Consider the following 26,199-nt stretch of genomic DNA (forward strand, 5'->3'; position numbering starts at 1 on the left):
TCAAAGTCATGATTTTTAACAATTTAGTAAGCTAGATTTCAGTGGAACCCAGAAACCTAAAATATTAACCCAAAAATAATTAAATTCAAAGTTGGAAAACTCAAATATTGATTTTGAGGCAGTCTTTAAAAGTTTATTTATTTTAATTTTACAGATAAGTAAGAAATTCAAGATGCCACCTAAACAAGTAAAACCTTTTGAAAAATCTTGCTGATAAGCCAAAATCACAACTTTCAGTTCATATTTCTCAAATGTTTGCAAACAGAAATATTGGATACGAATTGCACAAAACGTTTTACTGCCCTATTTCTATTCCTGCTTCAATACTTACAATATAAGTCTCCTGACTTCAGTAGAGATAGGAAATATGCTGTTAGTTAATTTTTTGAACCAACTGCCTACACATTGAAGAAACAGAACTGAGTGCTTTCCTATCTTTTGTATTCTTTCATCATTACAGGGATGAAACACACCCTTTTACACATGCAGATTAAGCATGCTGCAAAAAAAGAGAGAAGTACTGCTTACTGTAAAACAACAGAATAGAAATCTAAGATATTTATAACAAATTCTTTAAACGTTCGAATCTAAATGTTAAAATACAAAACCAGCTACTCACGAATACAGTTTGCTACTCAGAGCAAAGAACAGCATAAAGATAAACCACAAACTGTTCCTCCAGTCTCAGGCCACTGCTACCAGAGGCTTACCTTGTTTTAGAGACCTGATCCTCAGAGGGAAGGAATGGATTATTGACTGTTGCAGACGAGGTGTTTCCAAAAGCTGTGAGGCCCAACAGTTTGATTTGAGAGAGGCCTAACGTACTAGCATCCCGTGGACGATGGAGACGAAGACAGACAGCTGAGGCAACTTCAGCTTTTACAAGCTGGATTTTTATATACGTGAGACCACTTGTGATAACAGGAGTTGACAAAGGTAACATATTGACACCATCTGCACTTATTTCAACAGATACTGATGAAGGGCAAGCTACAGAGTAAGATAAGAACGTTTAATACTACTCAAAAAATTGGTAGTAGTTTGAATTTTAAACATTAAACATGCATTCCTGTTAAAGATACAGAACAAGATGATGAAAATGATCTTAGGCAAACACCTCTACAGAACTGCAATTAGAGTATTTGTCCTGTGTGATGACATATGGTAAAATGCATAAGCATTTTGATAAATGGTTTATATTAGTTCATTCCGAAGTTTTAACATGAAAACAAGTCCTGTCAGTATAAATACCAAATTTTCCCTGGTTGGGCTATGTCAGTAAGAGCTGAAAAACTGCTTCTCTCATGGTTTATTCCAAATGCCATGCCAAATCAGTTTGCCTGAAGGCTCCTGATCAACATCATGCTCTTCCAGAGTTTTGAGACATTTGACAATTTCCATGGCATATTTAATGTTAATGCCACAAAACTTATCCTAAGCTATAAGAAATCAAGCAGAATTGGAGCTTTTGATTCTCATGAAAGGCAGAACTATCAAGCTTTTTAACTAATTTTATTGTCATTCTTCAAACAATTTATCAGTTTTAGTTTCTCTGATTACATGTTTTCTATAATTTCTAAATTTTACCCTTCAAATGCTCCAACCAGCATCAATGTTAGCAAATCTACTTACTTGCAAGAGAGGCCAGATGAGGCTGGATATGGATCTCTTTGAGCAGCACTGCTGCAGGAAGATGAATTGTAAGATCACACCAAGCTTCCTCAGGTAAAAATATGTATGACCACGCAGCAGACCGAGCTCTTCTATGTGGAGGAGTAGCCTGTAACAGTACTTCAGCAGGTTGGGCAGTGGGGCTGCTTGAGGTGATTGAACCTTCAAAAAAAACAGCAGTATTTACATTATTAATATTTATTAATAAAACCTAGATCAACTTACGGCCTGAATTGTGGAAAACACTTTTTTCTATCTCACCTGTTTTAGTTTATTCATACATTCCAAATACAATAATGAGAACTGCTTAAGTGTTTTACTTTTTGCTATTTGCTACCAAAACCCTAAACTTTCCATCAAGATCTAATTATAAAAACAAACGAAACAAAAAGGTGCAGGTTGACCAGTATGCTTAGAACTTGACCTCTGTTAATTCATAGTTAACATACTTAAAGTTTTAAAGGTTTAAGTATTAGAATGGTAACAAATACCTTTATAACTGAAGTCTGCTAACATTTTTCTGAAAAAGCTCTGTTTAACATGAAAACCTTTTTTCTAAAATAAGGCACCAAAACCGAAAGCCTATGACCACATGAACTATATGTTTTTCAAACCTTAGTAGGATTTAAGAATGAAAGACATAGGCTATGTCTTCCAGCAAGTTGTATGGCACACCAAGACCAGATCTGTGCTGTTCTAATTACACACACTTGGGGTGTTTTACTTTAGAGCAGCTCTAGCCTCGTCCCATGACTGAATTGCTTATTGGAGGTGAATTCCTGGAGTACACATTTTGACAGACTATTATCCCAAATGTATCCAGTTTGTGTCTGAGAACACCACATGATGAGAATCCATGTGTAGAAAGTGAAAAAAATCGTAAGGTACATTTAAAAGAATATTTTACTTTCAGTTGAGAGTATGAAGATAGATACACTCATAGAAGAATACCAATAACTGCAGCATTTTGGAAGTTTAGTGGTGAGGCATACAAGAAACCACTGTGATCTATCTTTAGGACTCTTACTACTTAAAGGAATTAACTACCAACATTTGCAGGTTTATCAGATTTACCTCTTCAAAATTTGTGAATAGCAAAGTAGAAGATTTCTAATGGTCCCATATTCTGCCAAATTATTTTATTTGATTCTTTTAAATTTGCATGAGAGGACTGAAGGGACTTCTCTCTTATCCTACAGTTCTTCCAAAAATTAAAAATAAAATAAAATAAATCTTTCTTCACTCCTGACAGTGAGACATTGGATATTATATATATATAAATTAATATATATGTATACACACATTCATTGGCTACAATAGGTTAGCGGGCAGCAACACGGATCATTAAGACACAAGTAGTGGAATAAAAAGCCTCAGTAAAATATTAGAAGGCATCTACATCTCAAAACACATGCATTTCAAAAAGCAGCAGCCACTGTATTCATACCAAAACAGCACTGCAATTCTAACAAATATTTATGCAAGTACCATCGGTGCAATTAGGTGCAAGCATGAGAGCAGCATCAGCAGAAGTAGTCCAGTGCTCCAGCATCTGCTACTCTGTTTGACCTAACTCAGGCTCATTCTGTATCACCTGTCTTTGCAACACTTCTGTAAAAGCTGGATCAAACCTGATGCCTGTTAAGTGAAGTCAGTGAGTCTTAGTGCGACTACCGCAAAAACTGGGCTGGACCTGGGTATCCAAATAACCCAGGGGAGGAAGGGAGCTACCTTGATGCAGTGGCTACATCACATACAGACCACTCCCTTCTTTCCCCTATCGAGAGGAGGAAGGACTAAGCAAAGAATTTGTTTACTCCCTCAACATCTTCTTGAAACACCAGTACCCCCCCTGTTTAGAAGGTTTAATAGTACTGCAACATTTAACATTATCACAATACTTTCTGTTAAGAACATAATAAAGATTCAGGTGGCCGCTGGATATTAACGCAAGAGAAGGTTGTATCACTTACCCAAAGGTGCAAAATTGTGAATTCCCTCTGCATTATCAGGCTCGGAAGCTAGCACTCTGGCTTTCAAACTGCTGTCTGTTGCTTTGGTGGGACCAGAATCAAGGAATTTCATAATAGTTGAAACCATACTTCTTGCTGTGTTAACAATTGCTCTTGTGCTCGTTACCATGTTGTTACAAATAAGCTGAACACCACCTGTGTATAACACGGGGGGGGGGGGGGGGGGGGGGGGGGGGGGGAACACTGTTCAGAAGCCTGCAATAGATTCTAAGCAAGCAAAAGCAGATTTAGCAAGTTTGCTCCTCCAGATGTACAGCTGTATTCCTTCTTTAAGTGCCATAAAAATCTACAATAAACCTTTCACTTGATGCACCCAAAGAAAAGACATTCTTACCCATATCATGAAACGCCTTCAGTGCCTCACTGGTGTCCAACACTCGTAAAATGAACCAGAGCAGTGGTTCAGACAACTGACACGTGGCAAGAGAACCCTAGAAGTTACGAAATACACAGTTTCATACAGAATTCATATGATATGAAATACACTTGGCTACTCTTAGTCTCCCCTTTTAGTAGGCAAAAATCCCAGAGAAGAAATCCACCACAGATGAACTTTCTACCACAAACTAGCAATATCACACTCCAGAAGGTTCACTCCTGCAAAGGAGAAGTCTTTGTGATATGGAAAAGACTAAACTACCAGGTATGCAGTTAAACGGAAATAAGAATATTGGACATTTAAAATACCCACTAATACGAACACAATAAATGCGTTTCCCACTTAAACACAACGGAACAGTCATCTTCAAAAGCCTTTAGCCAGGAATGTCAAAATGTCCTTAAAGAAACTCTTTCTCTCCCCCTCCACCATGATCGATGGATGAAGCCTTCTTACCTTCTGCATCGCAGTGACATGAGGTTGGAAGAAGCCAAAATTTCTTCTACATAGCAACAGGTAACCTATAATTATCTTAAAGCACTTCAAAATAAGGGAAACCTACCTGTCTTCCCATGTACCCACAAGCCATGTAAGTAAGAATTGGCTGAAGCATCACTTGCACCGTTGTTGCTTTTTTACTAAGTGTTGTCAGGATAGTGAACAACCCATCTCCAACTGATATCGCGTCTAAGCCACCATGAAAGTTTTCATGTTTAGTAAGATGTAAGCCACTCGCACCTTTGTGAAAACAGAAACAGTTCAATGTTTAGAAGCTGAGACCTAAAATACTATTACAGCACAGAGGAGACCTTAAAGGCATTTAAATTTCATTTCAGTTAAATATTCACAGTGATTTTCAAAACAACAAATAGGCTAGTTTTCACGAACATATAAATTACTATTAGCATTCCTAGACCACTTAATATATGTATTTCTATTGGAAATACCTCTCCTTGAACTTTCCTTCTCAATGTTACAGTTCAGGATTTATTCAGCAGTATTGACTACACATTGCTGAAAAGGAGGAAGGAAAGCACTAGAATAGTCCTCCCAAAGAGAGATTACCTCTGTAAATATAACTGTCTCACAAAGCATATGACATCAATCTGGAAGAGCTTTTAAAAGTGGTTTTAGACTGGAGTTGGGGGAATGGATTTCATTTCCCTGCCATTTACAGGAACTGGAATTATACTAACAGATAGTAACACTGAGAATGTGTTTAAGTGATCTTTGCAACGTGCCTTAGAGAAACATTTTGGCAAGAAAATTGACAGCTATAGTACTTTAATCACTTATAAGTTGTCAAGAAAGAAAATACTGGTATGCACTGGAAGCACGGAGACAGAGAGAAAAGCCTGTTAAGACTCAGACTTTGCAGGGTCTAGAGAATTTAAAATAAATGACAGAGCTGAAGCCAACTAAGGTGTTGTGAAGATTTTGAAGCAAGGAGAGGGTAGAATAGGATGGGAATACTGTAACTTGTGTGATTTTCATAGTCTGTCAATGACAAAGCATGAAACCCTAATGAAATGAATAGACAAGTCAGTCACAAAAGGTAAACGAACAGATGTTTTAACTTCATGCAACAAGTGAATTACTCGAGGCTATTGTGGTTCCTGACCAACTGGCTTGCCAGGCACAGTAAATCAACATTATTAGCTGAAATTTTGACACCAGAGGCACCACACATTTGCTGAAGTCTTCCAGTTTATCTTCCCTGGGTAGCTAGCATTCTGCACTAGTCATTACACGTTTAAATAATAAATGCTGATAACTGATTTTTGGATCATCTATAACATTGGCAGCAGACTTGGAAAAATGTTTTGTTCAAAGAAATTGTCTGGAGAGACCTTAACGCAGTTTTTCATGAAGGAACTAAAATCACAAAGAGCTTTGTTATATCTTCCCAAAATGCACACACACACATTAGTTGCAATAACCTGTATCAAAAGACCTTGGGGGAAACAATCCATTGAAGGGATCAGCTGGCCCAGCACCCAGAATTCTGTGAAAAACATATTGAAACAACACTACCTTTCCAAATTTTAAAAGTACAAAACATTTGCTGGACACATATTTAGAAAGTCGTGGTTTAGAAAGACATCAAAGTTGAGGAGAGTATTTGAATTTCCCCCCTGCAAAAACTCATATTCAGAACAACCAACAATTCCCAAAACTACTTTCAGTATTCACAGCATATTTGCGACATGACACCAACTATCCAGCGTGAAGGATAAGATGTTCTGGAATTAATTTCAGGAAGGTTCCAGCAATGCGATTCAGGCTTGTAAAATGCAGCCTGCTGTTTAATTTGACTACTGGAGATTAATACTTTTTTCCTCTGTTTCTCTAATGTCAGATCACTGGTCTGGCATTCACACATTTTCATCCAAAGACTATGTTGCTTTCAGATAACAGCTTTGGTTAAATAGTTTCATACTTGCTTAAAAGAGACCCACTTAGAAAAGACAGAGATACCTTCTTTGAAATAAGAGAAACAATACAGAATACAAAATTTTACAACTATTGTCTCTGAAATGGAGTGCAAGATCTTTGTCTGTCCATCTTCAAAATATTTTTCCGCTTTTGCACATGCAGTATCATTCTTTTGGTATCTTATCTAGTGGTTTGATTTGTGCAAATAAACCCCCCAAAAATTGTTTTGGTTACAAAATACCTACCAATAATCATTGCCATAGCGCTGCTGTTACACTGGCCAAGGGCAGACAAAATCTGGCTCATAATTTGTTGGTTGGCTAACACCAAGTCTGCCACATACGCAGTTGATCCTTGAACATTAGGATTGCTTCCATTGCCATCTTTGCCTCCTGAAACCTTTTCTTCATCAGACACACTGTCTGTAGTACTGCTTGCTACTGGCACACGGGCACTATATTCTCGGTTACTTGTAAGTGGCAGTTGAACTAAAATGTTCACCAGCTTTAACAAATCAAACATAAGTTGGTCCCTCGTCATTTCTCCACAGACTGCTTTGGCATCACCAGGACGGATAATATTGGCAAAAAGTCCTCCAAAACATGCTCGAGCACCCACAGAGCTGTCTGAGCCACTGCGAGACATCACTTTGTCCGAACATGTGATGTAATGATGCACAAGGAACGTTATAGACTCAATTACTGCAGAAATAGTGCTAACTGACACAACTTCAAAGTTCTGTTCCAGGGTAAATTCCAAGAGTTTCACTTGTGCATCCAAGGGCCCCTGGCCTGTCTGGAAAGCACCCCTAAAAGAAAAAAATATAAAGAAATATATTTCATTATTCAACATCAACAAGTTAAACAGTTTTATATTTTTGTTTGCCTAAGTTTTAAGAATCGAAAAGCACACTAGACATTCAACAAACTAAAAATGAAGCCGTTTTCAGAACTGTACTTGAAGCATCAACTGATCTTTCACATAGGTCAAGCATTCTTAACTTTTTTTATATACCAGTCATTACACAGCCTGTGGAACCTCTTCAAGATGTCACTTGCTTGATACCACTAAAGATGAAAGCCTCCTTTGAAAAAGTCTGTGTTTTTTTTTGTTTGTTTTTTTTTTTTTTAATTGACTGGTTAATTGTGCGGGTACAGATTTGCAATACATTCCTATTCAGTTTTTGTGGGTGAAAATGTACTTGTATGGAAACTTCACAGGAAGAAATCATATAATACTAAAACCGTTCAGAATTATTTCCTGTCCTTTTCTTCCCCATAGTAGAGAAAAGAATGGTCGGTTTTTAGTTATCCAAATAGTAACTACAAGTAAAACCGTGAGAAGACACTCCAACTGTCACAGTTAGGTACTTGTAGGTTGATTAATAAAGGGATCTCTTTATTTTCCCAACTGTTTTTAAATATTTACTGGTAGACTGCAAAATAAGTCTTCTGAATCAGTATATTTAAAATAAAGCTGCTAATTCTTTAAATGCAGTTGGGTTACTAACTTCTAAAATACTTCTCTGTATCTTTTGACATTGATCAATCCTACTGTAACTTTTAACATTAAGTACAGAACATTTTCTATAAACTGCCCTGAAGAAAATATTTGCCATTTAATTAGTTCTAACAGTAAAACATATTTTCTTTACGATCAATCTTATACACGGTACATGCAGATATGGTGCAATTCAGTAACTGCCTGAGGTCTTAGAAATAATCATCTAAACCCTTTTTTGGTGCTTTTATTTCATTTTTTGACTTTTGAGTCCCACCTTTGGTTTGCCTCAAAAAGCCCTAACGCATTCCAAAAGCTACTATTTCAGAGGGGTCATCAGCTTATTTCAAGTAGATTATGGTACACAGGCATGCATTTTAAGATTCACTTTGAATTAATTATATTATCGTATTATCGTATTTCTTGTCTAAGTAATAGATCATTAATGTAACCCAGTGAACACCATCCATCCAATTCAAATTACTGCGGTAAAATTTCTTAGAGAAGGCTGAAACAGTTTTCTGTATGATTAAAGGATAGATAACACCAAAGTGCCACCTACTGGGAAGCCAGAAACAGAAGCAGCTCTTCCCTAATTAGATGAAGCTTTTGTCTGGGGACATGCAGAACATCAACAAAATCAATGATAATTCCTAACACGCTTCAGACCACACAATTGCAACATAACCACTGTTTTGTCATATACAAAACTGTCCTGTGCTCATTGACTGAGCTTTGAAGAAGCAGAGCTGTTAAAGACAAGCCAGAAGCTCTTCTCTCCTTCCTGGCCAGCTGCACTGCTCTACACTAGTGGGGAGATGAGACATCAATAGGCTCCAGGAAGAGAGTAGGACAAAGGAGGTTTCCCACTGTGAGGAAGAGGAAATGAGAAAAGAAAGGCAGTGCTAACTTCCCCAGTGTTACGCCATCAACAACCTCATCTGGCATGAAAATGGCCAGCCTAAGGATCTGTTCCTACAGCAATGTCATTGTGCTTAAGAAATATCCCCAAGTAAACACCAAGGTTAAGAGAGAGAGAGAGAGAGAAGTACTTTTACCAGCAATAAGCAGGTCAAAAAAATCTTCCACCTGTGGAAGAAATAAACTGAAACAGAGGAAAGAGGCAAGAGAACTTCAATTCAGAGCCAAAGGTACAAAAGAAGTTCCACTTCCTAAATTCAGAAGCTAGTAAAAGAAAACTAGTGATATGCCCTTAAAAGAAGTCAGAGAGAGATGACTTCCCTAGATGAACACCCTGTGTAAATCCAGCTTCAGGTATTTACAAAATCCACACAGAGGGAGCAGCAAGATACTGGGGTTGTTCTCCATTAGCAGAGATTGAGATAATGTTTGAAATGCTGTAATTGTTTCAAAACTGGTAGGTAAATCCTCTCATGCTGGCTGGAGTTTTGAGCAACCTGGTCTAGTGGAAGGTGTCCCGGCCCATGGCAGGTGGGTTGGAATTAGATGACCTTTAAGGTCCCTTCCAACCTAAACCATTTTATGAACCTATGATTATAAAAGCCGTTCATGTTATTTTCACAATCTGAGAATAATTTGCTTAGCTTTTCATTAATTCAGGCCTCTCAGGATACTTCTTCTTTTTAATGGGTAAGCTCATCAACAGCACTTTTATTCTAGGGATTACTGTAACAGGGAAAAAAGGCCTACATCTTAGCTCTAGCTGTTATAAAACTCCAACCAACTGCTTATTGCTTCCATTCACTGTCCCTCACGTAAGGACCGCTGTGTGTGGATTCCAGGTGAGCTCTTCCACATTCCAGAAACTGCCTAGATGCACCGGTAATGCTGCAAACATCTCCATCCATATATAACTTGCCAGTATGACAAGGGGCAATGTACACATTTCACTTGTGATTCACACACACACAGATTTTAAAGACAAGGAGTGTATAAGAACAAACAAAAAGTTAAGATTTACCTTTCTGTTGAAAGTATATGTATTAATTTCAATAAAAATTCACTGAACATCTGAGGACAAGTTGAAGAAAGGTGCACTTGTAATCGAGTAAGAAATTCTTGCATAGCTTGCGTAGCTGTTGGCCCAACCTAGAGGAAAAAGCATTTTAATAAGTATATATAAAACTGAAAATGTCTTCAAGAACATTTATTCCTAGCAGGAAAAACACTTTCTAAGAACAAAAGAGTATTACGTATTGCTTCATGAAAAATTTTACGGAGTTTTCACAAGAGAACTATTCTGTATCAATTTATACTATGTGGTTTTCTACTATTATCCATGAGTAAAAAGCAAATAATTCAGTTCTTTGCCTAAAACTCGTTAAGCATCTTGAGATTTTATCTTTTCAGCAATGCAAACTATGCTTCAAACAGACTATATCGCTGTGCTAATGTGAATAGATTTTCACAGACTATACATTTACATATATGTGCTTTAAACTGGTAGACCTGCACAATGTTTAAATTCTGGAACAGCCTGGAAAAGACTGCAAATTCTAATTGTTTTCTGTCTCCTAAACTGGTAAACTGGTTTTGGGACTACTGTCAAATATTACATACAAATAAGTTAACTTGGGCTTTTTTTGCCACCATTCACAAATATCCCAAAGACTGAAGAGGAGAAAACCATTAGTTGAAATTAGAGAAGAAACAGTAGAAACCACATTAATTCAGGCAACAGGCATAAAATGGAGGCATGAAAGGGTTTTTTTTTTTTTTTTTTTTTTTTTAAATCTGGAATTTAAACTGGAATTTAAATTCTGGATATTTAAAGTTAACCTTGTTTTCTTCATCCCTATCCAACATGATTTCAGTAAGCTAACTTATTGTTAGCTTATATATAAGCTAACTCTTGTCATTTTTCCACACATACTACTAAAAATCCTAACATGGAACATGTTCACATAGCATTCTCTCCCTGTAGCAAGTGTCCATATAGTTGTAAAAAAGAAAGATTACTAATCATACTGGATTACCGATATGAATTTCCCTACGGTTGTTTGTAAGAACCAACTAAGGCTATAAAAAAAAAAACAAAAGTAAGCCAAGAATAATACATTATGAATAACATATTTATGTCAAGTGTATTCAAAACCTACTATGAAGAGTTATTCTGTTATTTTAATTGGTGATTACCTGTGGACTGTGTTGATTTGTTCCATGAGGATTAGTGCCGGAAAGAAATTTCACTAACACATGAATGAGGTTTGGATCTGACACCAACAGTTGGGCAGTACTTTCCTGAGCTCCAATGGCACTGCTTGGACCAGCTTAAAAATAAAAGCTGGAAAATTAAATCTCTCATCTTAAACATTAGGTATAAATCCAACATTTATACTGTATATCCATTATACTTACTGCATTATGCACAAATATTCACAGTAGAATCAGCTAACAGAAATTGGTTGCTCAGGACTACCATTTTGAGTAAAGAGTTTTTAATTAGAAAAATAAAGTTACCGTTATAACTACCCCCAAAATATTCCATTAGTATCTAAAGTCGCTAAAGCAAAATTCCCCAAAGCAGAGTTTTATTTTGTAGGAAAAATATTTACAGATATTTTGACTTTTTTTTCTTTGCTAGTCTACCACTTTAATAAGGCTTAAGTGCGTTTCTTAGTTTGACAGGCAGAGACCACATGTTCTATTATCCTGTAAACAATCAAGGTATTGTTGTCTGTGGTGCATTCAGAGACTTCTCATCATGGACTAACACTGCAGGGAGCTTAAAGGATAAGGGTTTTGAGAACCAAATGTAGAATTAAAATATACTCTTCAATGAGCAAACAAATAAGCTTTATTAAATGTGCAGCCTTATTCAGTAGTGATACATAAAATCAACTCAAAACACAACTTGAAAAAAGCACAGCTAACTACTGAACAAAAAGACTTGTTCTTATAATGTTATACCTATCTAAACAAAACTCCAGGTTATTACATGCTGAAGATGTGATCTCTGACTATCACCATCCCTGGGGGTGTTGAAAGAAAGGTTGGACCTGATGCTTAGGGACATGGTTTAGTGGGTGACATTGGTAGTAGGGGGATGGTTGGGCCAGATGAGCTTGAAGGTCTCTTCCAACATTAATGATTCAATGACTCTATATGTGAAAGAAAGACAAGAGAAAATGGTGCTCTGATACAGAGTTTGTCTGGTCATTCTGTTTATCAGTCCTCAGTATTCACCGTAACTTCCTTATATTAAACAATAAAATACCAACTAGGAGAGAAACATTTCAGTCAAAATGAGATTTAAACCCTGACTACTTCCATCTCAGCTGAAAAGTTTCCAGAGCAATTAAATAAAAATAGCATTGGAAAGAGACTTGCTATTAGAAGAAATCCCTATGGGAAGATGGAAGAAGTGGAAAACAAAGATAATTCATAGTAAGTTTTCCCCTTATCAAATGCCAATTTATTCTGAAATTGCAGACAAATTTCTTCCTTTAGATGAATGTAGAAAAGTAATGCTGAAAGTATTTCTTGTGCAGCTACACAAATAATTTCTCATTGGATTTATCAGTATTAGTCTTAGAGTAAGTATGTATGGCTCTGACTGATGGAAGGGCAATAGCTGGAATTGAATAAGAGCAATAAAGCACACCAAAGCATTACAGTTCCAGTGTACTGTAGACAGTAAGCCTGCTCTAGTTTACATTAAACAGTGCAAAAAATGGAAAAGCTAGGTCTTGTTTGGGTGAGGGAGAAATGTGCAAATAAATAAATAAATAAAAGCCAAGTGCATAATTTCACTGGTTCCCTAAAAGAAAAACTGAACTTTTCAGAACCACAGAGAAGAATTCCACTGCAGGATGTGCCCTGGAAACACCAGCCTGGGTAAACCGATCAAGTTCATTCTCCCCACCACCTGAAGCTTCACCCCTGAACACTTACTGAAGTAAAATACTCAAAACACTAATTTTCCCCATAAGAAAACTAGGTATGTAGGTTGCCAGTGGGATTTTTTAGTTGGTTGGCTTTTGGGGGCATTTCTGAGTCTGCAATAGTTCACCTTAAAAATGAAAATGCCACTCAGGTCACTAAAGACACTAACTTGCTAAGGCCATACCTCTTACATGTTTGCTTGTTTTCTGTAACTTTTCATTGTTTCAATGTAACTGCACCATTGAAACAGCCTCAAAGATAAGTCTGAAGCAAGATTTCATTTTATTATTTCCAAAACTACCACGTATCCAAATTTATTTTGAGGTAAGTGTGCAAAAACTCCCCAAATGTTTATTTTACTTGAAGAAGTAACATATTTTGTGCTTTACTGCACTGTTCAACGGTACCTTCAGACAATCACCTATAAAGTCCACAACCAGTGCGACAAGCAACACACTTATTCTGTTTTTTTTTTTCCCTGTTTGTTTTTAAATACTAGAACTTCTCCAGAATTGACAGTCCACTTCATATCTTAAATCATTACAGAGCTATAGAGGACACAAGAGAAGTTTTACTCAAAAGAATGCTGACGTCACTTTATTTCATCAGTCTCAGGAACAACATGTCTTTAAACTACTCTCTCTAAATTGTTTGCTTATACTAAAATAAATAAATAAAACAACCCCAAAACCCGTCTCTTCTGGCAAACACATTTTTGAGAATTTTAAGTTGCTGGGAACTCCTGCAAGGCACTGTCTTTAATGGCTTAAGAGACTGATTATTGCTAGGCCCTGTTTTCAGTTAAAGCACATGGAAACCAAAGTCATTGATAGCAGAATGCTCTGATGGATCCCACCCTCTTTTGTCACAAAGTGGACAGAGAGTATTTCTTTGCTTAAATACCATAACTCAGTGCCATCAAGATAGAATATTATTTTGAATTACTAGCTACTGAGGAATCCTGGCACAGAAGTTATCTGATGTGTGCTGAAACTTACCTAGCTTCTAGTTCTATAGGTAAGTACAGGAAAAGGAGGCAGTTGGGGCCCAAATCTTATAAACACCAAAATCCACAACCACATTCACACCTGTGTTCAATCACAGCAGTCGCTTCTTAGCAGCTTTTTATTCAGATCATCTCTTACTGATCTCAGGCAGTTGCCTAAGAAGCTCCCACATATGCGCAGCTGCTTATCTATCAGTGTCAGAACACAGACATTGTCTCATACCACATGGAAGAGGTTCACATACAACCAGTGGTGTACACAGCAAAATTTTTGGAAATTGATAGCTTACAGTTACAATCACGGTGTTGACAATACACATGCATGACAGGCACTGTTATTCTACAAATCAGACCACGTCCTGTTCTCAAATACAAAGACTCTGTGAATATCAACGAAGTCTTTTCCATTAGTCTATCCTCAGCACCACCATTTCACCTAGCAGCAAAAATTTCAGCATATTTTCATGAGACTGATCTCTAAATAACATCACAGAAAAACGACAAAGAGTGAAACTTGTAGAAAAAAAATGCACCCCTAAGACAATGGTTTCAAATGGTGTTTAAGCATTTAAAGCTTTGTGGAGCAAAGCTTTAAAAAGCTTTTAAAAGCATTTTTAAAAAAGCATTTAAAGCTTTGTGAAGCAGCTTTGTGGAAAACTGTTGCAACTAGTTGTGTCACCAGAGAATGGCAAATTGTTTCAGAAAAGTATGATCTTCAGATGACTCTGGGTTTCTTTCTTCTATAATTATTGCCTTTAGGCATATGCTTGGCATGAAAACAGAATGTAAAAGAGCTCTGATTTGGCCTAATATGAAGGTTTTCAGAGATTCCAGTCTCCAAGTTCTTAATTCTTAGTATCTTCTTTAGCCTTGAGGACAAGGCCACAAACACATTCCTCATGACAGCTGTCGTATGATAGTAAGCCATTAAGGAGCTTAAATTCTTCATTCAAAAATAACATCCTTTAATTTCTACCTGACTTGTGGCAATATCTCATCCACAATGGGAGATTATTTCTACTGTGTTATGGAGCAATATGGAGAACGCAAGATAATCTATTGTGCATAGGGAAGTGAAATGAAATAGATGGATTTCTTTCTGAATAGATCTGACTTTTATGGGCTTATCTTCAGGTAGCTTAACATAAGCAGTGACTCGAGTCTGCGTATTTATGAAAAAATTCCTACTGCATCAGAGAAACAAACATTTCTCACACTACCTTAATCCTCACCCTCTGCTACCTCTACCCACAATACAAAGCTACTTCCCAAGGATCTTTAGCTAGGCCTAAAAATGTTTTTTAGAAGACACTGCTAACTTAATTGTAACAGCCTTTTCTTTTACCACTAGGGTTTCATTTTTCATGGTACAAGCAGTCTATGGAGCCAACTTGATAAAACTCTCAATTAACTCTTTGAGGAAGAGACAGACAAAGTACTTCTGTGACAAAGGGAAATTTCTGGTAATCTTTCAGATGGAAATCAACACTCATTTGCACATTGTAAAAACAAATAACAAAAAATCCCACAACTTACCATTAAGCTGCATATTTGTCATGAGAGTTAGGCTATGAAGCACAAGGCACCATGTCCGGAGTAAGGTGTTAGGATACCATGCCAGAACTGACAGGAAGCTAGTTACTGAAGCTGTCAACAAAAACATGTTTTACTAAGTATTAATTTTCAGGGTATTAAAACAAATTTCTCATTTTGACTGCTATATTTTTGTTTGTTTGCTCTATTTACTTTGTTCTGACAACTACTGTTCCAAGCAATTAGGAAAAGAAGTTTACACCAGCACTTCACAGGAACTGGCCCACAGAACTTTCTACAGTGGCAAACCCTGCCATCTCAGAAAAAATTATGTAAAGAAATATTGTATTTCAAAGGTCTTCACAGTACTCAACAGGTACATTATAGTAGGCCTTAATGTTTTAGACCCTCACCACAAGATACCACGGTTGTTTTTTTTTTTAAACTATATAAAGCACTTTATATAAAAAAATAATTAGACGTCTTTTTGACAGGTCAGTAGACTGATGTCAAAAAGTAAAACAGCATCTCCGTGCCTACCCCTAATATCAGATATTAATCTGATAGTAATAATAAACAGTTCGTAGGATGGTGTACCAGGAGAAGAAATTTGTCAGAAAAGTGCACACACGTGCACAGTTCACCTTAGACTAAGCTATGTTTATAAGAGTCTTCTGGAGAGTAACGCTGAATTAACACACACAACTTTTACAATTTAATTTATGAGATTACTCGAATTCAAGGAAGCATCTCTCAGTTGTGTATTAGCTACACATTTTTCCTGTCAAGAAGATAACGAGACCAGGAATTCTTTACTAAGAACACAGAAATCATCCCGTCACTGATCTTGACAAGAATACTAATAGGCAATAATCTCACACCTCCTGAAAATGCATTTCCCCTATTTCATGTATTTTTACCTTGATTCAAGGAAATTACAGGTATTCGATTAGCATTATAAAGGAAAATATCAGCGCCGCTATCTTTACTTCCCGAGGAGCTGGAATTCAGGCTTAATGTGAGCCATAACTGTAAGAGGGATTCAAGCTGCAAAAAGGAAAAAAAAAATCAAACCAAATTCAAGTGTTTTTACAGAACTGCAGAGCAAAAAAAATTTCATTTAAAAAGTCTTATCTACATTTTCAACTGTTCCTGTTCCACTGATAACACAAACACACACTCCATTACTTGATCTAAAGATTCTGATAAATAAAATATTCAAGTAAAAACCATCATAACTAGCAAATTATTTTGCTATGTTTTTGTTATGGACTTTCAAAATACAGTGAAGTTTCTCTTAAAAAAAACAAAGTTGTACACATTGCTCAAAAATCTGTGTATTTTTTATTATCTGGAAAACCTTTCTACTGAAATACTGGTTGCACGTAAGCTTTTGGGATGCCTCAATTTAGGCAAGTGACATTTAAAAGTCAACTGAAATTATTCAAAAAGGTACTCCCAGAAGCCAATTTAACTATTGGGAAATTTTCTTTACTATCAGAGAGACACAAATGCTTACTCTGAGTAACTCCCTTGAGGAAACTAACTACTCGGATATTCTGGGGAAACATCAAGGTCCGTTACCTCACAAACTGCATTTTGGATAGGGTATGTAAAGAACAATTTAGGGATGCAGTCAGCCATCCAATTAAAATATAAACAGGTAGGTAGGTACCTGAGCACTTACATACAATATACTGCATTCCCTTGTATATTATCAAGAACAGCATTAAATCAATGACTTCTCAGAAAGCACACATCTCATTTTAACATTTAGGATCACAGGATGATTCAGATCAGAAGGGACCTCTAGAGGTTATGCAGTACAATATTGTGCTCAGGGAAGGGCCAGCTAAAGACATCAGACTGGTTTGCATGAGGGCTTATCCAGATTTTGAAAACCTCCATAAATGACAACTGCACACTTAGTGACATTCTTCACTAACAATAAGGTAATCGCCGTCCTTTAGTGAACCTACTAACTTGTTTTTAAATATGAAAAATGTACTCCTACTTTTCTACTCTAACAAGGAAGTCCCTAATTGTTAAAAGCTTTCAGCAGCTTATCTATGACATTACTAGTACTGCTGTCCAGGACAACTTCATTAGCAATAAAGTCCATAATCTAGCAGGTTAGTTGCATTCTAAGTAATAAGAAATATAAGAAAACAAGTTTCAAATTCAGAGAGAAATATTATCAAAACATTTAAAAGTTCATACTTCTATACCTGAACATGGTGGACTTGTAGCATGGAAAAGAGTTTGTTGAAGCATGCACTCAGCATGGGTATAGATGACAACTGTACAATCAACTGGGCATTTTGGTTAGCAGTATGCAATCCCCTTAACAATGAATCATCTGTTCCGCTAGGAGACTGGGTTACTAAAACAAGCAAACAAAAACAACACCACCAATAAATAAATAAATAAAACAAAGTACGCACCCGCAATTATTTTGGGCAAGTCAATGAATGAAATTTCATGCTTATTTCCTCATATTTTATACTTAAGGGAAATACACTTATTTTATAATTTACAAGAACATCTTCCACGTGGTGTTCATGTGAGTTGGACTGTTGACTACCCTATCATGAAAGCTATACTTCAATGTCAGACATCATCTTCACAAAAACTGTTTGAAAAGTAAGCCCAAAGAAACATATTTTATCAGTTTTTGCTAAACGCGTGTTTTGTAAGTCTCCTGGTAACACTTAATCAGCATCATGGGTGTTTTGACAACATAAGTTTACTGCATAGTCAAATTCAAAATCCTTGAAAAGTACTGAAAGCATTTTCACTTCCATCTATGAATAGATGAAACAAGAACAAAGCAGCTTACATTTCACAAAGAATAAAGCTTCATAAAAATAGGAAACAATGTTTACTTGCACCTGGCTCAGAAAATGAAAGCAACTTTTCCACTGTACTATTATGCACTGTAAAATGAATCCTGCCTATCTGACCAATTTCAGAAAATATCTTAAGTAATGTATCCACATAATTTAGAAGTTCAAATAAAGAAATATTTCTGAAGCTCAGCCTAAGAAGAAAATTCAAGTGAAATACAATTTTTTCTAAGCTGCTAAGTGACTGCAGAAAATAAAAATAAAAAGTACAAATTTCAAATGGTTATCATATGAAGAGAATTATTTGACAACATATAGTTACATGTAGGAGATGTGTTTGTTAATGCTTGCAGAATGGAATCAGCCTCCAGGGTGGACATCATTTTCAGCATCAACTCAGCCTGCTGTTCAAGTCCAACTTCTAGACGTGCATCTAAAGCTACACAAGGCAATAAACAGAGTAAAACTGAATTATATCAAAGACATGCATAGCTAGTGAGTCTAATATCCTGTGCAAGCAATACAGATGCACAGTCCAGCTAACCTGAAAAAATAATATCTCATTATCACTGATAGGAAGATTCACTTTTACCTATGATGCAAGCAGAACAGAGAAACTTACACTCTGAACTGAATGTAAGATTCTTATGAACATGAAGTATATAATTAATAAAATCATAATTTTCTCATGAAACATGATGTATTTCCTCTCACAGTCATCTTAATATCACACACAACTAAATCTACACGTTTAAGCCTATATTTTTCTGAAAAGAAGTTGTTCTCAAACAAGAACCTAAAAAAAGTGTGGCATGGATTTATTCCATCATGTAGCCAACTATACAAAATATCAGCCAACTAGAAAAGAGCTTCCAAAATTTGTAAGCACCTAGAATAAAAGAATAATTTTCAACTGACCCTAAGGGCATGTTCAAACGTTTTAGAAAATAAGATTCTCTGCTGTATTTTAAATAAAAACCTCACATAATATTTTCTCAGTTATCACAGAAAAACTGTGTCAGATAGGAAATTTAATTCTTTTAGGCTGAAGGGTGGCACGCAGTATAACAGAACAGACACCTCAAATAGTTCATTGCTCACCTTGAGAGACTGATACGCTCACAGTTTGTGATCCATTTTTCTCTGTAGTTACTGGTGGTTTTGCAACTGGAATTCCTACGCCTCCAATGTAAGGATTGTAATTGTAGGTACCATAATCAGCACCCCAGTAATCATACCATGTACTGCTTATAGGCTTAAAAAACAAACAAAACAAGAAAACATCAGCAACTCTTTAGACTGCCCAAGTACAGAAATATTTTTTTAATTAATGCAAACATAGTAGTTACAAAAAAAACCTGAATATTGGATGCAATAACTTTAAAAATTTTTATTTCTTGTTACAGTACAACCTACTGTATCCTTAGTGATTGTAAAAATCCAGCAATTTATTTAGCTGTCTCAAAGATTGAGAAAAACAGTTTGAAAATGTTATCATCAAGATTTACTCACATATTTGTACAATCCTGTGATACTCCACTTCCGAATTCACGCAGATATTTTGAGATGTTATTTATCAAGACAGAATACATTACAAGTATAACAATACTATTAAACTACCTTGAGGCCTCAGTGAGGCTCAGTCATTATTTGCACTGGGTTCTGTAAAATAAAGACTTGAACAATCTCTACTCAAGTGTCATAATTAAAGACACTAAAAAAGCACATGGATCACAAGAAAAAATAGTAAAATAAGAGTGTGTGAAAGCATGTTGTATATGCATCTTTTTAATGTGAAGATCCTGTATCAATTACCAGTTCATAGAAACAACAAAGCAGCGACAGATTTTAAGAAATATTAAGAATGAAGAAGAGTTTTTCTGGCTGTATTCTGAAGAACAATTGGGCAATAAGATCATGAATATACCCATGGATGAAGTGAACTGGGGAATACTGCCAATTCCATTATAGCACAATAAAGGAGGGAGACAAAAAAAAAAAAGGAGTGGGTGGAATAATCTTTAAAGGAAAGAAAATCTTTAAGCGAGCGCTAATGAGTGCTAGAACACAACAGTATATAGAAAAAGTAAGAAAATGTAGTACTGTCTGATCAAGTGGAAAGAAAAACAATTTAGAAAGACCTTCAGCCTCATTTGAATTAAGGTCAATACTGAGGGGGTAGGAAAACCCCAAATGAGAATTTCATCCTATTCAACACAAAGAAAAGGCTCAACATATTATTATGAAATTATGATTAAACTCAAAACATGCTGTTTCTACAGATATCTTCATGGAAAATATTGTGTGGTAAACAGAGATATGAATATATCTGAGATGTAAACACAATCCTTACATTCTTTCCTATCACTCTAATATTAAGCCTTTATAAAAAGGTGAGAACAGGTCTGAGAAGATCAAATATCATAAATGAAGAAGAGAAAGATTTTCTCAAGAGAGAAAGATTTTTACTATTTCACATGTAAGGGCTACCCTGAAAACTCAAGTGCATCATACCTTGAAAACTTTGGCTGCAAGGGGATCTTTTTCCAAATCTATATCCAGAGGATCAATATCGACTTCCATCAGGTCTTGCAGTAATTCAAGGTCAATGTCTTTATCTTTTTCCAAAGATGACAGAGGTGGAGCACCTTTGAATGATTAAAACGGTTTTAATACTACCAAGTACCAATTACGAAACAGGGATATATCATATACTTTATGGGCAATGCTAAGGCTTTTAATACTCCTAGCTCTTAGTGGAAAAATTTAATGCATACATCAAACCTGCCTTTTCTTAAATAACCAGAATAACAACCACTTTTTACTGATCAGAGATATTAGTTGAAGAACTGCTCATATTTTGCCTTAGTTTTCAGAAATTATTTCATCAAAAATTGTTTACTAATATTTTGACAGATAAGTAACAGCAAAGTTTTTTTTTTTAAAACAACAACAACAACAAAAAAAACTTTTCAGTATGCATATATACTTCAAGATTATGGACTAATGTACCTGTGATGTCATGTGTCAAAGGTTCATCTATTGTTTCCACTAACTGAACTGTGGATTGCTGAAGAGAGTCATCAGAATCCCCAGCTGAAGCTCCAGCATCTTCTCCCAAAGCACCTTCTTCCATAGCTTCAGCTGCTATAGGTGCCAACAGCTCTCCTATACATGACATTAACCAGACAACTCGATTTCAAACTCCATTCCCATTACAAATTAACATCGCTGCATATAGGCCAACTATCTGTTTTTCTTCATCTAACTAAATTATCCAAGAGCTAATTCTTGAAAAGTGAGGAGTTCTGGATAATTTTCAAATAATTGGGATGACACACACATACACATATACAATGTATACACGCACACGCTTTACTTTTCAGTGCAGAAGTCATTTATTCAGGATTGAGTGATAATCAAAAGATTTTAAACTCTATTTATTACAATCTCATCTCAATTTGCTTGTGAATCATAATTTTTTTCCTCAGTATCTTAAGAGTCAGCAGATTCTAACAAAATAATAAAAAAAAAATGAAGAAAATCAATTTCCAATGTAAGCTACATAGTGAAGAATATGAACTTAAAACAAACCTGCTAGAATATCCTGCAGCATGCACGTCAGAGAATACTGAGCCCATGCTCCTCCCCAAGAGATGTCTCCCCTGTTAAAGTCAGTTCCAACGAGAAGCAGCAATAATCTTTCCAACTGAGTTTCATTTACAATCTCACATAAATGAATTGTTGGTCTTGTAGCATTTGCAATTCTAGCAAGAACCTATAAAAAATATGAAAATATAATTACATCAATTCTCCTCCATATCCCAAGAACGAAGCAATCAAAATCATGACAAAATTTTCAACTATCCCTACAACTACACTCCAACTGATAAAGCACCAGTCTTCCTGCCAAATGATGAACTCAGGGACCACAAGTCATCCATGAAATTCACCTCTCCACTTTATTACTTGAGATTTTCACTGTCCATCAGTGAAAGTGGCCATCATTTCCGGCTCAGAGTAAAACACTGTAATCCTGATTCTCCCACACTGTGTAACTCAACAACATTTTTTTTTTTTTTTTTTTAAAGAAGTCTGAAAAATTGATCTCAGGACTGTTTCTGTAGCAATGTAAAGCTACAAAAATATCTCTAAATAACCTTAAAAATGCCTTGCTCAACCTTCAAAGATTGAGCAATTTTGGAATGAAAAATGGAATTAGAGTACTACTTCATTGTTCAAGTGCCAAGAGGTGAGTCAAGCATATTTAAAAAGGTTCCATAGTAAGGTCATGGATCATCTATAAATACTCATATCTGCATGAAAACAGTTCTGAAGAGCATACTAAATAGCACAATAAAATCTTCTTTATAAAGGAAAATCCTATACACTGAGCCTTTAAAAAATCCACAATATTAAAAACACAAACAACAACAATAAAACTCAAAATTTCTTGGACATAATACATCCAAAAAAAAAAAAAGTCTGTGCCCAAAGTAAATCAGGCAGTAGCTGCCTTGTCAGGGAGTCCACACTCACAACTAATGTATTAAGTTCAGAGTGCTGTAATAAACCAGGCAAAGTTGCCTGGCAGTCTGAAATAACTACAATTTAAGATCATTTTCACTCTAAAAATAAGCAGTATTTATCTAATTTCAGATACAAGTTCCAAGAATCTTCTTGGTAAAGGTTATGGTCAAAAATATAGTAGTTTATAAGAGTACTGAACAGGGTTATAAGAAATAACTCTCCAAATTGATGACAGAGCTGAGTGGAATTATTAAGTCCTTTCAACGTTGTTCCTTCCTTTGGTGCAACACCTTTGCAGTTGTAGTGCATTTGGACAATTCTGAAGCCTGGCACTTCCAGTACTAAGGAGTAAACACACAGCTCCTAGTATGTTAGGCATAGCTCCTGCTCTGGGAAAAGGGAACCTCCAATCACACTTAAAAAACAAAGTAGTAATTATACTGCTACAGGATTGAACTGGATATAGAATGTGGCATTTAACTGACCTCAACTTTTTCTTACTTATTACAACCTATTTTTTGTTAGGTCATGAATAAATCGGAGTTCGGCCTCAGTAACTGCATGAGGTAAGAAAGAATTATCTGCACAGACCTCCCATTCCACAGCAGGAGGCCAACATGTTCACCAAGACTCTTGTCTATAGGAGGCAATATCTGGGTTTGCTAAAAAGATAAAAAAAGAGTTTTCCATTCCACATTAACAGCTCCTATGGACAAATGGTGGAAAGCAGACTTGATTTTTGGTTATTTGACCAACATCGTCCTCACGTTACATGCAAAAAAGATCAAGAAAAAGTTCATATTTCTTCACCTTGGAATTGTGATCCAAAGTCAGTTGCCTTTTAGCTGTAAGATTCTAGGCAAAGTCCCAGAACCGCCTTTTTTTTTTTTTTGAGGTTTCTTTAGCTTTTTCAGTAGGAAATTTACCCTGTGATAACCAGTCTGTAGGACATTTACCCTGTGATAACCATACTCCCTCTCCTAAAAGATAGCAGGAGCTAAGTTATAGATGTAATTCTTAAAACCAGCCAGGATTTTTTTCTTGAGGCTGAAGAGGATTAAAAAAAAAAAAAAGAAGCAAAAAGCAACCCCCAAAAGTGTATGCAGAAAATGCTCACAATTACAAAATTTTTGCTTTCATTTTCTCTTGAAAAATGTGTTTGCAGTAGTCAAATCACCCTTCTGAATACCAAAATCTGAATAATTGACTCGTGTTAGTGGAAACTTACACAATAGAGAAGATGAGACGGTAGAAAGAGCAATACGAGCAAACACTGCTCAAATTCCCTCTCCAGATGGAAGGAGAATTGAAGGAAACTGGAAGGCTGCATGTTTCAAAAAGCAATGCACAAGAAATCTAGCTCACAGACCATGTTTAATTTCTCTGAATTCGCAAAAAAGAAAGATTTTGCATACTGCTACCTAAAAGCTGAGATCCATAAATAAAGATAGAAAGACCACTGGTCTGGACAGATATTCTGTCATAGTTACTATTGATAATCCAGTAAGAAAGAAAAGATTTTTTTTGCCAAGACCTGACTAATTGCATTTGTTTTTCAGAAGGAAAAAAAAAGAAAGGTGCCATGTAAGCACATCCAACTAGCAAGACGTAATACAAAACTTTTATATACTTATGTCAACCCCAATCTGGGATTATAAAATCCCAGAAAATCGTTGGAAAGCATCAAGAAACAAGCAGGAAACAAACGTAGTACATAAGAAGCTTCACTTAAAGATCCCCACCATTCACAGTACACTTTAAAAAAAACGCTAATTTCCTTAATGGGAGCTACAATAAAGATTTTTAGGCATCCTTCAGAAATTACACATTTCTACAGCTGAAGTCAAAGTTGCAAGCGTGTTCTTACAGACAACTTCATGCAAAATCATTATAAATAAGGAGAAAGAATTGCCCCCAAACTGTATAGAAAAACTCCCACAACTATCAATGAAACAAACAACTGCTATAGAGACTCAGAATCCTGAATTCAGGCTAAAGGAAAATACTTTCAACTGACTAATGGAGTGCTAACAAGATGGTCATGTGCTTGCTGCTTATTCATGTTTAACACCATGAAGATAAGTAATAGTTTTCATTTCCATATTTTTTTTAAACAAATAAATCAGATATTTTTACTAGGTTGAAATGTTAGAACTTTACAAATGTACTTACACGAAAATATTTTTTTTTAAAGTTAAGTCTTTCTAGGCCATTTTGAAGCCATCATTTTGTAAATTACACAAAAAGTGACAGATCAGGAAAAACTACCTCACCACAAATTACTAGAAATTTCACTGCTACAGCTGATTTTTTACCAGCAAGCAAGCAAAAAAGCAGTGACAGAAATGTGGTTTCCACTGCAACTTTAGAATGATATCCCATGTTCTGTTTACCTTACAAACAAACAGAAGTAAATCTGCATGACAAGTAAAATCCATTGACAGGAGAAAGAGTGCCAGCTTCTGCACTACAGAAATACAACGTTCATGTGCCAGTGTAAAGGGAAGTGGTTCAATTTCTGGAGTTTCTTTTGTTGTTGATACTTCAGTATCCAAAGTAGAACGAGGCCATTCTGCAGTCCGACGTAAACGTATTAAATCCTTGAAGTGCTGTAGAAATTAAATTTGAAACAGCAGTTACACATTTTAAGACTAAGCTCTGGATCTTCTCCCAGCAAAAATCTGAGGCAGCAATAACAGTAAAGGAGAGTCTAAGAACATTTGTGAAATGGAATTAAGGTTTTACTGGCAGAAATTTGTTTTGGCAGAATGTTGTCTCAGGTAACAGAGCAATAACCAGGTTATTCAGTTCCACACAAGTACCAATTAAGCCTTTATGTTTGCCATAAAACATATCAAGAACATGTATTTTAGAAATCCCTTTCTTGTTTCCACACCTGCATATAAAACTACTGTTAGCACGAAGTGAACGGCAGACAGAAAATAGTTAATATGGAAATTTATCCCTACAAGAATGCTGACTTTCAGTTCTTCACATTAGATAAATCATTGGCAATTTTTATAATTTTTAATAGTTGCAAGATATAAAGCATCCAACAAACACCACAAATCAAATTAATCCAATACTTGATCAGGGCTTTAAACTACAACCTATGTGACCGAGTGTCTATAAATTCAGTGGAGGAAAGAAGGTGCTTTTATTAATTTTAGCGCCCACCCAGGGCACTCCAGCAGTTCACTGTTACCAGCTACAAAAGCAGCGTAAAATTAGATAATGCAAAGGCCTCTTACAGTCTCACTTAAGTACTAGATACTGAAATAGACCAGAGAAAAAACTATTTACCAAGACAAAGGCTTCAGCTTTCTCCAAAATGCAGTAAATGTTTTAGGTTACTCACACCATGTCATAACTGGAAGTGATTAGTAGGCAAAATAGTAA

General features: G+C 35.9%; 1 protein-coding gene across 8 annotated transcripts in view; it reads right to left on the minus strand.

Moving 5' to 3' along the window:
- BIRC6 (baculoviral IAP repeat containing 6) overlaps window positions 1-26,199 on the minus strand; it is a 177,263-nt gene that overhangs the window by 78,787 nt on the left and 72,277 nt on the right. For all 8 annotated transcript variants that reach the window (XM_066993893.1, XM_066993895.1, XM_048047739.2 and 5 more), the window contains 17 exons: window positions 25,194-25,409; window positions 21,865-22,048; window positions 21,283-21,438; window positions 20,785-20,918; window positions 19,372-19,525; window positions 18,593-18,709; window positions 17,653-17,807; window positions 16,345-16,471; window positions 15,428-15,538; window positions 11,137-11,270; window positions 9,962-10,089; window positions 6,765-7,327; window positions 4,646-4,821; window positions 4,039-4,135; window positions 3,645-3,839; window positions 1,633-1,833; window positions 711-990 (listed from right to left, as the gene is read on the minus strand). In XM_066993893.1, coding sequence (XP_066849994.1) covers window positions 711-990; window positions 1,633-1,833; window positions 3,645-3,839; window positions 4,039-4,135; window positions 4,646-4,821; window positions 6,765-7,327; window positions 9,962-10,089; window positions 11,137-11,270; window positions 15,428-15,538; window positions 16,345-16,471; window positions 17,653-17,807; window positions 18,593-18,709; window positions 19,372-19,525; window positions 20,785-20,918; window positions 21,283-21,438; window positions 21,865-22,048; window positions 25,194-25,409 — 3,128 coding nt within the window. The remainder of the gene's footprint in view (window positions 1-710; window positions 991-1,632; window positions 1,834-3,644; window positions 3,840-4,038; window positions 4,136-4,645; window positions 4,822-6,764; window positions 7,328-9,961; window positions 10,090-11,136; window positions 11,271-15,427; window positions 15,539-16,344; window positions 16,472-17,652; window positions 17,808-18,592; window positions 18,710-19,371; window positions 19,526-20,784; window positions 20,919-21,282; window positions 21,439-21,864; window positions 22,049-25,193; window positions 25,410-26,199) is intronic.

Source organism: Anser cygnoides, chromosome 3, assembly GCF_040182565.1.
Source record: "Anser cygnoides isolate HZ-2024a breed goose chromosome 3, Taihu_goose_T2T_genome, whole genome shotgun sequence".
In the NCBI taxonomy this organism is placed as follows: domain Eukaryota; kingdom Metazoa; phylum Chordata; class Aves; order Anseriformes; family Anatidae; genus Anser; species Anser cygnoides.